Below are 15,226 nucleotides of genomic sequence, written 5' to 3' on the forward strand. Positions count from 1 at the left end.
TGTAAAGCTCTTATTACTCTTCCTTACAGCATATTATGCAATTATAGGAAAGACAGGTTTGTCAAGTATTTTATTTGGAATAGACTTTCTTTCAGTACAGTACAAAACTTACAGTAGTTTAAGATCGGATTACACAAATGCATAATTACATTATGGTACATTTAAAAAGGCTCTGCAGTTATTTAAAGCGATATCAGACCATTTACAGGGGTGGGGAGGTTAACAAAGCAGATAGTCAAGTTGAAGGGAACACAAACACAGTGCAATAGGAAAACTTCAAAAGGAAAACATCTAAACACAAAATACCACAAAACTAGAGTAACAATAACATTTTCTTTTCTGAAGCATGGTTATGAATTGAGTAGAAATACAATAGCTTTCACTTTGTTGTCATTAAGACTAATGTGGAAAGTAGGCTGGGGTATAAAGAGAGTAGCAAACAGTATTGGTACCACATGCACCAGGTTTGAAAGCAGATTACCAATGTCCAGTGTAGCACATCAAAGAAAATCTACCCAAACCCTCAACTTGTGAAGGGGAGAGAGGGCTGAACCTTGTAAATGGTTAATTTGCTCCTCAACTGATGTAAAATTGATGACTGATTTAAATCCCTGTTCAGAAGTGGCCAGTCACGGATTGGGGCTCCAAGCATTTTTACTAACTTTTGAAAACATTTCATCTTGTCACATATCATGGTCAACAAAAGGGCAGTGGGTTTACATGTAGGAAAACTTGGACACATTTTATGTCACAATTACAGCTATTTCTTTGGCTGTTAGCATTACCAACATCATTTTTCTTTTGAATGATCTATGGTCAACTATAAGTATTGGTCCTAAAAATGAAAACAAATTGGTTCCGGCTAAGATAAGTGTGATTATTGGTGGTTTTAGGTTTACTCTATGGCTGGGTTAGTGGGGAGAATTTTCAAAGATGGCCAAAATATATTTAAAGCCTTTTGTAATGTGTGATAATTATGCTACATGATGAATTAAACAAATTCAATTCAGCAAAAGTTTAACAGTTGAAAGACGACGCTTTCAACTGTTGTGTAGGAAAGACTGTAGAGAAGACCGCAGGCAAAAGGCACAAAAGCAAAATTTACTGCACAAAAGTCACACCAACAGGAGAAATATCGCACCTGGGCCTTTTTCAATAAAAGTTGTAGCCTAAATCAGAATGCACACAGTGAAGTAGTGTGTAAAAAGTACTCGATTTATCAAAGCCTTTTTTACCCATGCAATCTGACATTTTCATGACAAGTTCAGTGATTTGCAATCACAACTTTGGTGTCTAGGACATAATTTACATTAAAGTCACTTTGTAAATGTTCTATAGATGAAGCTGCAGATCAAGAAAACCTCTACATTTCATTAGTCTGTACCAAATGTTGCGTGCTCCATTTACACGTCAAGTTCTCTCTCAACTTGACCTAACAGTCAATACATTGCTGCTAATAAGGCATAATGTTTAGATCAGTGAATGAAACGATCTCCTTTTGGGAAGCAAATTCAGTTTTAACCTAGCTTGTTTGGGTCTGTATGTCAACATGGAGGTGACAAGATCTCCATGGTGCTTTATGCCTCCATGAAACATTTTCCCTCATAACAAATCTCACATTTACAATGTAGATAAATGTCTACCAAAGCCAACTTTCCAATCACCCATCAAACAAAATGCATCACTTGTGAACTCTTAACGTCATTCTTGAAACAAAGAGGTAATATTTGAGGTAAACATTTTTATCACATTTATTTTGAAAGGGGCAACCCCGAACTGTCTTCTGTAAATTTCTTCTCCACAAAGTTTTGAGATAACCCATAGCGAAATCATACCGCATTTACAAATGACAAGATTCTATTACAAGAGCAGTGAAAATTGTTCAGAAATTTGACCCTATGTCTGATTCCTCTTAAAAGTCAAATCTATATAGTCAGTTACTTAACCTAAAAAAAAATTAACTGATTCAAATTTTTCAATTTTTCCACTCAAATAAGGAAAAGTGGTCAATAGTACCGAGTAGTGGTTCTTTGGCTCAGTTGTAGGGGAACCGCATTTAGTGCTATATAGACCCACCTTCATGGTGCTATATAGAATAATCTGAGAACCAAGTACTTTTTTTATTCCTCTTCATAGAAACCATTTAAGTAATATTTAGACAGTATATTGGAGACTTTCAGTACATTGAGATCATTACCATGAAAAAACGTGGGATTTCCATATAGAACCCACTGAGGAATCATTCAGAACACTAAAATGACAAACAGTGAAGAACCATTTACAGCCACAAATGGTTAAATGGTTTCCATTCAGCCCACAAAGAACCTCTGAAGAACCATGCTTCTTAAGACTGCAGATGAAAGGATCTAAACAAGTAGGAAGTAAGATTTCTCATTTTCAAATTACATCAAGTCTAATAAACATATTGGGAAGGTCATGAAGTTAGTGCTTTTTGTGCTACACTTTCTGGCCAAAATATGATTGGGGCTGAAGTCAGCTGATGATTCTGACTATTTGCTAATACAGTAAGAATGATTCATTCTCAATGTCTGTAACCAATTAACATCTCCAGGATCTCAGTATCTTATGCATGACTTTTTTGGATTTCGATGCAACTCTGAGGATTCAGTTGTCTCCAACATTCTCTTGAAGCAGTATGAAGTACGTGGGTGGGGTAAATGACATCTAAAAAGGGTCTGCTTTATCAATACAACTTCAGATAATCATGTCCTTGAGTCTCAAGACTGGCATGAGTGACCTAAGCTCTTCTTTCTTACCAATTCTCATTTTGAACTTTATGGGAAAATTAATAGGGAGAAGACACCTAAAGCTCTGTGGTAGGATAATGCTGACTTGAAACTGACTCAAAACTAAGACCCTTTTTTACCCTTTTACTTGTAGTAAACAACCAAACCCTGTAATCCAGACTAAATCATGCAGGTTTGTTGCCTGCTGGACAATATGACCAGGAAATAATAAAATTTTTGGACATTCATCATTTCATTTTATCCATCCAAAAATGTGAATTAATGACTAAATCAAAGTCTAGCACCGGGTTAACCAGAAGTCATCTATTCATTTCACACTGTACCTTAAGTTGAAATTTAATTTGAAATTCATACAAGAGGCTGCGTTCTGGTCTTGATTGTGCATCCTCAAACAATGGTATCAAGCATCTAGTGGAGCTGATGGTTTACAAACTTTTCTTTCTTAATGTGCTCAATGGGTATGTAGTCAAATATTAACTAAGAGCGACTACAATAACTTCCATTTTTCTATTATGTTTTGACATGTAAACAAACAGATAGCCAGAATCAAGAGCTGACAGTCGTTACTTTGATTCATCTTCATGTCTTTCCTGACATAAATTTCAAATGTTTTTTGCAGTGTCACCAGGACGTGTTCATTTAGTCACAATTTAAGTATTACTGATTTTTAAAAGAACCAATTTCACTCAACTGTCCCACAACTTTCACCACTGACTTGTGACTTCATTGAACTGAAACACCAAACACTTAACTTATCATCTTAATTTGAATTTAACCGGTGAGGAGTGGACTGTGGTCAACTGCCACGCAGCACTGCACTCGTTCATGCCATAGCAGCAGGTGTCAAATCCCATGCACCTATAGTCTTTGATAAATGAGCAAAAGTGCTTGGTTCCCAACCAATTAATTTAAATCAACCCCAGGGTTTACTTGAACAGGCCTTGAAAAATAGCAATTGTGCAAAACCCTAACCTAGGGACTTAATAGGATTATCTGGAATATAACTTGAGTACTTTGTCTTTGACTATTTGAATCTCATGATCTCCAACATGATTAAATCACCCATAAAAATATGCTGTCAAGAGACATGACAGTTGGTAGTTCATGTCCTACAGACTAGTCAACGAGGTCAGGGTGAAGAAAGGCACAATACAATCAAATAATTACACCAAAATCATTTTTAAATATAGCATAAATAGAATAGTTTTGGTTTGCTGTTTCATATAGTTATGTAAGGGGAGATCTTGAGGACCTTCAGAAATCTCAAACACCCTAACCTCTTAAGTAATCTCTAAAATAGTGGCAGTGATACTCCTACTCCTTTCTTAGTGAGAAAAACATGCCATCTCTTTTTCTCACATTTTCAGAGAAATGTGCAGGTCGTAAATGTGTTCTATAAAATAGTTTAATATAATCATTGTATTCTGGCAGGTATCAGTGCAACAAAAGCCGTCATAGAAAAGAAAAACAAATATTTAATACACCATCCCACACCACATTCACACAGATAAAAGCCTTCATTTTTCACTTTACTTACCTTTACTTCCAATAAAACGTGGGGTCTCTATCACTCACACACACACTGACACACACACTCAAATCTGTCAACATCACCCCCGACACAAACAAAAAGTGCATTCCTAATTTGAGGACACCCCCTCAAATACATCTATTTGACTTAGACCTGGTTTTCTGAGTTTGGTCTGCACCACACCTAGCATTATAAAACACAATCTATTGTACAGCATCAACCCCAAGCTCTCAAACCTTTGTAGAACTTAAGGTGTGTTAGGGAATGAATTTGAAAAAAGTGCTTTTCAAACTAGACATTAAAATGACCCTAATGGTTCAATTCAATGCGAGCCTATCAAAGTGCAGACTGGCAACTTTTCGTGTTAAGCTGTTTTTACGTTATCTCTGTTAAAGTGCAGAAGAGGGAAACTTGTCAGGTCGCCGACATAAATCACATTTGTATAACATTTTGTGCACCAGGTTTGAATCCTGGATTAGATAGCAAGGCACTTCTGAAGATGAAAAAGTGCATTGACTCATCATACTTTAGAATACAATTAATTTGAAAGTGCTTTTTAAAACTGATTCATTGTTCAAAGTGCATTAAAAATGACAAGGACTTCCTTTTTAATTTTAGAATGATAGATATGAGCTTTCCTATCATGCATGTCTGGAGTCAAGTGTTGCATACCAACTGTACCAGTGCCTGTCTGAAATATTCATATACCATCAGTTTCATTCTTTCACTGCCCCAATGATTGTACTGTGCAGACCAAACCCAGCCAGGTCTTTGTCTCAGTGTAAGAATAGCTCTAGGTGAAGCAGGTAGTCCAACCCTTTCTTATCCTCAGTCGAGGATGTGCTCTCCGCGGACGATGTGTGAAGAAAATTCATAGCGGTCCTGGCTGCGGTGGCCACAGATGTTACACTCGAAAGGCTGGCGAAAGCCGTGGCAACCCATGTGGATGGTGAACATGACATGGTCCAGGAAAAGCACACGGCAATGCTCACATCGGAAAGAACGCACAGCTCGCCCCTCTCCGTCTACAACCCGAAAAGCCTCCCTGGAGGTGGAGGAGGGCACCGTAGGTGAGCCGGGGGTTGGAGCAAGGGCAGGAGGTGGGGGAGCCGAGTGGCCTCCCTCCTCCCTTTCCCCATCCCTGTCTTTGGCATGGCTGGGGCTGTGTCTTTCCCTACTCCTGTGGTGCAGAAGGGGAGGAGGTGGTGGGTTGTGGTTGTTGGAGTGGAGGGGGTGATGGTGGTTGTTATTGTTACTGTGGAGGGACAGAGTTGGAGCGGTACTGTTGCACGGCTCATCTGGCATGCTCTCTGTGTCCGTGGAGTCCTGGCAACCATTGCTAGGTGAGGGCGCGTGACTTCGGCCCGCAGGCAGGTCCTCATGACCCTCTGCTGCCTCCCTTCCCCCTACACCAGCAGCCCCTAGCCCAGCTCCGGCCCCTGTACAGTCCAGCCTCGGGCCCAGAGGAGCTATCGGAGTGTGAGCGGAGCTGATGACCGGCCTGAGCTCCGATAAACACGAAGGGTGATTGGTAGGAAGGCGCAGCGGTCGCAGTGTGTCTGATGCCCCTCCTCCACTACCTGGTGCGCCCACGTATTCTCCTCCCAGACCAGTAAAATGTGGCGGTTCAAGGTCCCCAGGGTGCATCTCCCCATCTTTGTCTAAACCAGCACTGATCTCGTAAGGCGCGTCTGCCAGGCTGAGGCGCATGTGCTTCTGTCCTGCAGCAAAGAAACATAGTCTTAGGATATTGGACTAGATTCGGCGTAAGTCGATGGCAGACTACAGTGTTTACGATACAATGTTAATATTTGGGAGGCTCGCCCAGGTAAATTAACAGGCCACAAGGGTTGGACGATAGTGTACATTCTCCTGTCAATCAATCATCATCACGTATATTGCCGATTCCCGAGGCATTCCTCCACGTAAGGGGACAAAGGTAGATAAACACATAAACACATGCACACACGCGTGGAGTAGATGTGATGACTTGTACCGTAGCTTTTAAATTGGCAAAGGAAGAGACATTTTTATATTTTAAATTTTAGGCTAGTGTAAGTCCTTCAGTCACACAAAGAGAAAGAAAGAAAGTATCAGTTGGCGGTGCATTCCCAGTAGGAAGCAGTAGTACAAGACACTCAAATGGGACAAATCCACCTGGAAAATGTTGGCTGTTTAACCACTAAAGACATTTTAAATGAGCTCAAGTTTAATTTTTGTCCCTGTGTGTAGGCTACTTACACATTTGATGATTCATATCATAACATAGAAATTCTAATTACCATTATGACCATTCAAAACGTGTTGTCTATGACATCTAGTAGGCATTTGGCACAATGAAAAGAGTTTGATCTGGAGGGAGAAAAGTTAGATGCAGGTTGTGCCATCTGGAGTAAAAATACTTCAAGAACACTGGCTAAATTATGCCGATGTTGTCTATAAAAAGGTCTATGAGGATTTTATATTGTATGCGTGATCTGACCATTTAATTATATGTCTGCCCTGAGCCTGTATTCACTATTGTACAAAGAGCCACTGTATACAGCAAATAACACTGAGCTCTTTGGAGAGAACCACTCCTGCCTTGGCTATGTGCAACTGAAAACAGTTGAGTATCAAAAATAGAGCTCAAAACAGTTTCTTGATTTGGTTTCAATGTTGGCTTGCAGCTACAGCAAATCAAACAGCTTGGAAAACATAAAAACAGAGAGCTGGTGGTCATGTCAGAGGAAAAAGATCAGTCCTATTATGCATGGTAGTTGAATCAAGCAAAACACCTGGTTGACTGGTGGTTTCTCCGTCTCCTCAACCTTTCCACATCGAAATCAAGTGCTCACCTACAAATTTTTGTGGTGTGGATCTCTTGCGTTTGGTGATGCTGTTGGCGAGCCGATCAATGAATGCCATCTTGTCTGAGGAAGGTTGCAATAGAGAGTCTGGTATGAACTCTAGCTCCCTCATCTCCTCTCCTGCAGAGGACATGAACAAATTATAAGGTTATTTTTCAAAATTACATATAACAGCGTTTAACTTAAATGTTTAAGTTTTATGTTAGTCTTCAGAATCTGAATCATCTTTTGGATATGGAAAGTGACTGTAAGTCAGGCTCAGAGATTCTGTGCAGCACAACATTAACTTCTTTGGGAGGCAAAGAGGACTACATATATACATACTGTATGCTATTACAGTCTCTTATGAGATGGATATTGCACAATACCATGTTGTGATTTAGATTACTGCCTCAAGTGGGAACATGGTTGCTTTTCGTTGACATCCATCTCCGTGGCTGTCATAACACACTCTACCTGGATTTTGACCACTGGTTGGCTGCTGTGCCTCCAGGCTCTGTAAGTAGCTGTGGCAGCGTTCACGGTGCTCCTCCAGGGTGCTCTGCTGCTTGTAACTACGGCCACAGTAACTACACTTATAGGGCTTCCCTACAGTTGGAGAGGACACTGGGGACAGAGAGGGAAGACTGTATTATTATTATTAAGAAGTCTAGAGTCAAAACTTGATCTCTGAGAACTAATTTTGGCCACAATCACACACAAAAAGTTTGCTTAACAAAATATGCCAAATGTGTGGCAAGGGTCATATTTTTCTGGTATTCTAAAACATACAGGCCTGAAAGTGAGTTTTGAAAGCAAGAAATCTCAACACCTGGCAAGGTAATCGTTAAGTCATTGGTGGTATTGATCAACAACCCTATGGTTATTTTGGACTATGGGACAGACAAATCTTAATTATTGCATCTTTAAGTTACAAGCAAATAGAACACTATACAGTCTCAGCCTGTATGAAATTAGATTATAACTGTGAGCTCAAGTTCCCTGTAAGCATACATCCCTATATTCAAGAGTGCTGAACAGAATATATGTTGAAAATATGAATATATAGCCGATACTGTGACCTGATACACAATAAAACCTTTATAGATCTATTAGTTTCATAGAGAAACTCAGACAAACTTTGGATTACCACAGTGGATGGACATCACGACCGAGCTAGTTGCTATAAGAATCCTGCTGTAAATAAACATAACAGCAGGATTTGGGACCTTTACACTACTCTTGGACTGTTGCATGACTTATCAAAACATAAAACCTAATCAAGTTTTTAAAAGATTCATATTACTATTGGGTTTGAGTTTGTATTGTCATTATGGAAACTGTTACACCAATGCTTGCCCTCACCTTCCTTCCAGCCTGCCTAAGCTTCATCCCCTGAACTGCTAACTCCGCTAACACTAATAAGCAGACTATGCATGTTCACATGACGGAGAAAAGGCAAGCAAATCATAGACTCCGGTTGTTAACCAAAACCAACAATAGGGTATCAAAAATGCACACTGTTGCTAACATTTGAATGACAGTTTACTCAAACATTAGCTTAAAGCTACTAATAAACTGCCAGCATGAGAAATCATTGTAATTTCAAGAAAGTATCGGCACCTCAAATTAACTAACATTTTCATTCCATAGCCAAGGGTTGAATGCCCACAGGAACGCTTGTCTCTGTTGAAGGCACACAAGCATTTAATTGGATGCGTTCATAAACATCCAACAATATGTCGCGTTTTATAAAATTGAACTGTCAAGTGTAAACTGTTTACATTTGACACCTTAATCACATGCACCGACTTTGCAACTTTTAGCTGTAATCTGAACACACACCTAACTTCATTTCTACATGTTCCAAAAGCCAAATCCTGTTGTCAGTTTTTTTATTTCTTGTTCTTATACTTGACTACAACTAAAATTTGTTATATTTCTGTGTGCAATACACAAGAGATTTTCCATGACAACCCAACGTTTTCCAGAACATCTTGCTAATTTTCTCATTCTACATGACTTTTTCATGACTGGAAAACTGATCTATAAAATTCCAGGTTTTGTGGGAGCCCTGAAGGTGAAATGAGTCAATGAGTAAACAAAAGCTGATTATTAATAATGATACTAAAGCAAGTCCAACTGTGCATTTCTTTCACTGGTATTTGTAAATATCTGCAAGTCTGAGAATCCCTCTCACCCGAATGAGTGCGAAGGTGGCCAGTAAGAGCATCTCGTCTACGACAGGCATAGCTGCAGAAGGGACATTTAAAGGGCTTCTCCCCTGAGTGCAGCTTAATGTGGCGAAGCAGGTTACCCTTCTGAGTGAAGGAGGCGCCACACTGATTACACTGGAATGGCCGTTCACCTGTGGGTAGATCAAACCTATTAACTTAAAACCTCTCACTGAATCTGTATGCCTGGTGCATTGCCTCCCAACAGATCCATCTGGTAACTTGCAAGTAGAGCTGGGTATCAAAAATGATATCAATCAGCTGATAAGGACTTTTTTCTGCCAACCACAGAGGCTTGTGAATCCCAGAATTCACAAGCTATCTCCACTATTTCACCAGCCAAGTCAATGTAAATAATATCAAATGATCTGAAAATCAACTGATTAGGGTCTGTTTCCCTGTAGAACAAGCACATTGTTTGTACAAATGATGTACACAAAATAATGTACTCTATTGAATAGTGAAAGGTTGTTTTCATTCAACACAGAAAAAGTGCCGTTTTACAATCAGTACCAGTAAATGTCCAAAGATACCAGCCCTACTTGCAAATCATCATGAGAAAAACATACACTGTTCAAAAGAAAGAAATTCTTGGTGATTAACTGGGTCGACCACAAAACAGGCATAATCATCAATAAATCTACCAATGTTGCTAATTTTATGGCTCTGACAATATCTTAAAGAGCAAATCAACACTAGATCACATAGGGCAGAAAATTGCGGCTGCACTGCTCTCTATGGGTTGAAACTTTCAAGCATGTTGCACTTCTGGCCACACCCCAATCAGTGCTGTCAAAGCAGGTGTTTTGCCTTTGACAGCTGATGGAAAACACCAGCTTTGCAACTCTAAGGTGAGGGAGCATAACGCCCCGTTCACATCTTTTCGCAATGTTAGCTTACGATATGCCGGAAGTCACTAATTTCTATGGGAGATAAATTTAACAGACAAATAACACAATGCCATCTGTGGACAGACGTTGTGTGTGCAACGGAGGGCTGGATGTGTTGAAAATTTTCAACTTCACCATCGTCCCCACTCTGTCAAGGTCTGCCTGAAGTTGTATTTCATGAGCTAAATGAATGTTCATATTTTTAAACATATGAATTTCCACACTTAAACCTGTTCATTTACCTAAGTTTAAGTTTTCAATTATTTAGATTTGGATTATATGAGGTAGAATTCTTTTGCTTTTTCAACCAATTGTCTCTCCAAAATGTTTACGATGGGCGAGTATCTTTTGCAGCAACTTTGCTTACAACATAAAAAGCCAAAAGAGAATTCTAGTAACTTTTTGGCTCAAGGTGAGACCCATCGCGCTCAGTCCTGGTGCTATAGCTCTGGTAAAGGACAGCTGTACTGCTGGCCATCACCACCATTGTGACAATACACCAATCCGGGGTCTATCCTTATGTCGACAATGAAATATGTCAAACAAATGCAGAAAAGTTGTGTACAAGGCATAAACAAAATTTCTATCCTAATTACATGGCAAATCCCTGTTAGCCGTACTTTACCAAATATGTTTAACAAACACCAAACTAAACTTGTTGTGTTTTCCAACTAGGGAAGGATTAATCAAATTAAATTCATCAGTCACCTGTGTGGCTGCGTTTGTGCACCATGAGAACATTAGGTCCAATGCAGATCATTCCACAGATGTCACACTTCAGCTTCCCATTTGGCAGCCTGGTGGCTCCTGTTGGCATGGTCTCAGGACTGGTAAGCTCCCTGTAGCCTCCGACAGCCTCACTTCCCTGCTCTGGACCCCCCTCCTCTACCCGCTCCCCTCTTTCATCCTCGGTACCGCGACCTGGTTCCTCATCACTGTACAGCTCCACTTTAATGGAGTTGGCTAGAGAGGCAGAAGAGCAAAAATAAAAAAAGCCTTAAATGAGATATTCTCAAGACTAAAAGATGGAAAAAAGACTAAGAGATACAAAAGAGTTAGCAAAAGGGTGTCTATGTGTGTGTGTCATATGTTTGGAGAATGTTGTCATGACATGGAAAGCATGTAAAGCTCTCAAAAAAATTTGGTCATAACATTTAAATCCAATGTAAATTAATTAAAATCTTTTAAGTAATATATCCTGTATATATTTTGTGCACCTAAAATATATTACTTTTGCAAGCTGGTCTTTTCCAGACAGGTCAAAGTTGGATGATGATGCCAATTTCACAATTCTGCTTGAACACATGGACATAACACAATAACTATGAGAAGTAGCTCATTGGTAACAAATTGGGAGACTGTGTAGGAAACACAGTAAGATGTAAATTGTGAAATACATGAGCTTTTGGGTTTTGATGAAGCATAACAGTCATAGTTTTTTGGGATTCAAACTTAATTTCACACCGACCACTGAGGGAGCGACTAGGAGAGGTCTGCTGGCTGTTGGGGGTGCTCACTGTTGGACCTCCAAGGGCCCCAGTAAACTCCCTCTCCATTGACGAGTCTCCACTAGCTGCAGCCCAAAAGAAAACAAAAGGAAATTCTGACTGTCATTTCAATGAGATGCCAACCTTTAAAGGTCAGTATATCAGTGACAATATAAAGTACTGAGTCCGCCTTATGGAGTCGTACCTGATATGTAAGACCGGCCATTGCAGTCATCAACATCCATACTCAGTCAAGCTGAATATTGAAATAGCACAATTATTTCAGACAAGGAAGTAGAAAACTGAAGTATTTCTCCCACTCATTCATTCATTCACTCACACACCACCGAATATTACAGGAAAACACAGGTCCAATTTGACATCAGATTATGAAATGAAAAACCATGATGGACCATGTAAAAGCTAACACATGACTAGATTTGAGCCATCTAGCGAGCTAAATTAAACATTGTATGTCCTTTTTACAGTTGATTAACTAATTTACCAGTCAGCTGTAAGTAACAACTTAACTTTTATTGATCACGAAAAAATAGACAATGCTAACAGCTGGTATTAACGTTAGCCAACTAGCGTTAACTTGCCGGTGCAATTAAAGTAAGGTCTTGATTTTTAAACTGCACCATTATTTAGCTAACAGTTAGCTAACGGTGAACGTTAGCCCCTAGCGCTAACATTAGCTAGATGTGGTCGATAGCTGATTAATGATACCAGAAAATAGCAGCTAGCGCCAACTCCAACCTTAGCAGCCGCAGATCAGCTGGCTCAGTTACTTTCAGGTTGGCTAATGACAACATTGGTAAACTAGGCTAACGAAACGTTAACTAGGACTCGAGGCTCAGCTGACAAATAAAGATAAGCATGGACTGCGGACCATAATGGACAAATATACCGTTAACGTTTCCAGCGTTTATTTAATAATGGCGTTGAGCTAATGTTATTAATGTTGCCGGTCGGCCTTTATGGCTAACGTTATGCTAGCTTAGCAAGTGATGGAAAGTAACGTTAGCCAGGTTAGCTAACGTTAACACTAACGTTAAAACAGTTTGACGCCCCCAACAGCTTACACCAACAGCATGGAATAAAGTTACAGCTAAGTCATTTGAGCAGTGACGCAGGGTAGCTAACATTGACTTGTAACGTTAACTAGCTAACTAACGCTATACTATACATTCAGTCTCAGTACGCCGTTTTATTTAGCACAACAAACTAGCGTTAACTATCTTAGCTAGCTAGCCACCACAACCAATGTTTCCTAAACGGTTGCTATGGCACCCATCGCCTCCCAAAATGCTATGGCTAACCAGCTACGTAACTGGTTAGCTAGCTAGCTCTCGCTCGCCGATATATTTGAGCAGACTTCAACAACTTATTGGAGGTATGCACTTGTGGAAACATTTCCTAACATGTCCGGTTCTCCCGGTAAGCTTCATATTACCTGTCCCTGTCACGGCCGTTTCAATGAAGTTATTCTTTTTTTCATCTGCTTGTTTTCCCTTACGACGGCAGCATCTCCCGGCAGCGTTTACTTCGACCTCCAAACAATTTCCGGTCCGGTTAGACCCCACGGTACCCAATTTAAATTAAAGCCCGTTATCAAGCTTCATTACAGAAATAAGCATCAGCAACATTATCATTGATTCAGGCAATAATTGCTTAACACCACACACACACACGCCCCCCCCCCCCCCCCCCCCCCCCCCCCACACACACACACACACACACACACAAACAAAACAACAACAACATGCAATAGTGAAGCCATTTCCCTCCAAATTCTTTATACGAGATTTGTTGAAACTGATAAAAGCAATGAAACTCACATCCTTTTTACTTTCAAATGTTGCAAGTTGGCAGCAGGCAACTTAGGACACGTTTCAGTAAAAATAAGAATATTTAAAGTTACACATAAACTAATGCTTATATACTTGAATTTTATTGTAAATAATATGCAATCAATTTCCAAAATTTTAGTTCACATCCTGTGGTGTGCTTTTCCCGGGCAATGTGGTATCATGAGCGGGATACCTGTGATAGTTTTTAGGTTCCAGTCCGATTAGTTAGAGTAGGGAGGTACATAAACAACATTAGCAGTGAAAAATGGCACAGGGATCCAAGAGGGACGGAGAGGCCTGCATGGGGTTGCTTCCGACAATATGCCAGGATCCAGGAGGTGCCAAGAGTAATTGCAGAGCACCACCATTAGCTCAACAGCCTCCATTGCCATCCCATCCAGACCGTTTGAGTGACTGTTTCTGTGAATGTGTGTTCCTACAGAATACATGGACCGAGTTTGAGTTAAGGCTCTGCAAGATGTCTGAGCATGGAGCCCCTGTCACTGCTGGCAGTTGAGTTGCTGGCATTGGAGTGAATGCCCCTGTTGCTGTTGGTGGTACCTCCAATACAGACCTGCTATCATCATCAGATCTTAGAACCTAAACGAGAAATAAGATGAAACAATGGTAAATATTGCCAGTTTAGGAAATGGGTTGAGCAGGTCTTATGTTCCAAGAGAACACCAGATCATGTTTTTCAATGGTAACATTGTTAAAGATGGTCCTACAGTGTATGAGTTCATGGAAGAAGTAGAACATAGTGGCCAGGGTCCAGAGTGGATTTCCAACTCCCACTGCTACAGGGGTCTACCCTGAAGGAAGTGAGGTTGTGTATGAGTGGGGCATTTTGATCATTAGATAGAGATCAGCAAGAGCTTTCCAAGGATCTAGCCTACAATACTCCAAAATATCACAGCAAGCCCATGATAATTTCTCTTATTTTCAAAAGGATAACAGTGCACAACTTGGCAACACAACTGTCAATACAATGTTTACCACTTTCTCCATGTGCTCTCCTCCATCACAGATTCAGGGAAATTAATTACCCTTCCTAAAACTATGATCACATGATTCATTTTGCATATGGTTGCCTAGAAACAAGGGGTGGCTCATCTTACCCACAGGCTCAATTTTCACCTTTCTCCCCTATAAGCCTGAAAAAGCTTGTACTTCCTCCCTTATGTGATATTAGTGCCAAAGACTGCATTTTTTCTACAGTTTTCTACATTTCTAAGTAATAATAAATGCTAAAAATCTAACTTATTCAGTACCCTAAAAAGCTTCAAGATATCTAGGAAAAAATTCATAATATCAGGGCAAATCAACTTGAAGGCTCCAAATTTTCTTCAGATATCACAGATAAATTACATGTAGATGATATCTGGACAGACGAAACCTTATTATTTCATCTAATAAAATCCTTTTGATTCTTATAACATACATATCTTTTGATGGGGCGGCATGATTGCTCAGTGGTAGAAGGACCTGAGTTCGTTTGTTGGCCCCGGTCCTTTCTGTGTGGAGTTTGCATGTTCTCCCCGTGTTTGCGTGGGCTTCCTCCGGGTGCTCCGGTTTCCTCCCATAGTCCAAAGACATTCAGTTCAGGTGGATTGGAGACTCTAGGTATGAATGTGA

General features: G+C 40.1%; 1 protein-coding gene across 2 annotated transcripts; it reads right to left on the reverse strand.

Moving 5' to 3' along the window:
- Nucleotides 1-107: 107 nt before the first annotated feature.
- On the reverse strand, nucleotides 108-13,292 carry LOC139925240 (zinc finger protein Eos-like). 2 transcript variants are annotated; one of them, XM_071916522.2, is made up of 8 exons: nucleotides 13,195-13,292; nucleotides 11,944-11,994; nucleotides 11,720-11,824; nucleotides 10,960-11,214; nucleotides 9,328-9,495; nucleotides 7,605-7,754; nucleotides 7,137-7,268; nucleotides 108-6,020 (listed from the first exon to the last, which is right to left on the reverse strand). In XM_071916522.2, exons 2-8 carry the CDS (start codon nucleotides 11,981-11,983, stop codon nucleotides 5,128-5,130), a joined length of 1,743 nt encoding a protein of 580 aa, XP_071772623.1. In that variant the 5' UTR covers nucleotides 11,984-11,994; nucleotides 13,195-13,292; the 3' UTR covers nucleotides 108-5,127. The 2 variants fall into 2 exon arrangements, with proteins under 2 accessions (XP_071772623.1, XP_078139696.1); XM_078283570.1 differs by lacking the exon at nucleotides 13,195-13,292 and having other exon boundaries at nucleotides 11,944-12,075.
- Between the last annotated feature and the right edge of the window lie 1,934 nt (nucleotides 13,293-15,226).

The sequence above is a fragment of the Centroberyx gerrardi genome, chromosome 5 (genome assembly GCF_048128805.1).
Source record: "Centroberyx gerrardi isolate f3 chromosome 5, fCenGer3.hap1.cur.20231027, whole genome shotgun sequence".
Classification (NCBI taxonomy): Eukaryota; Metazoa; Chordata; class Actinopteri; order Beryciformes; family Berycidae; genus Centroberyx; species Centroberyx gerrardi.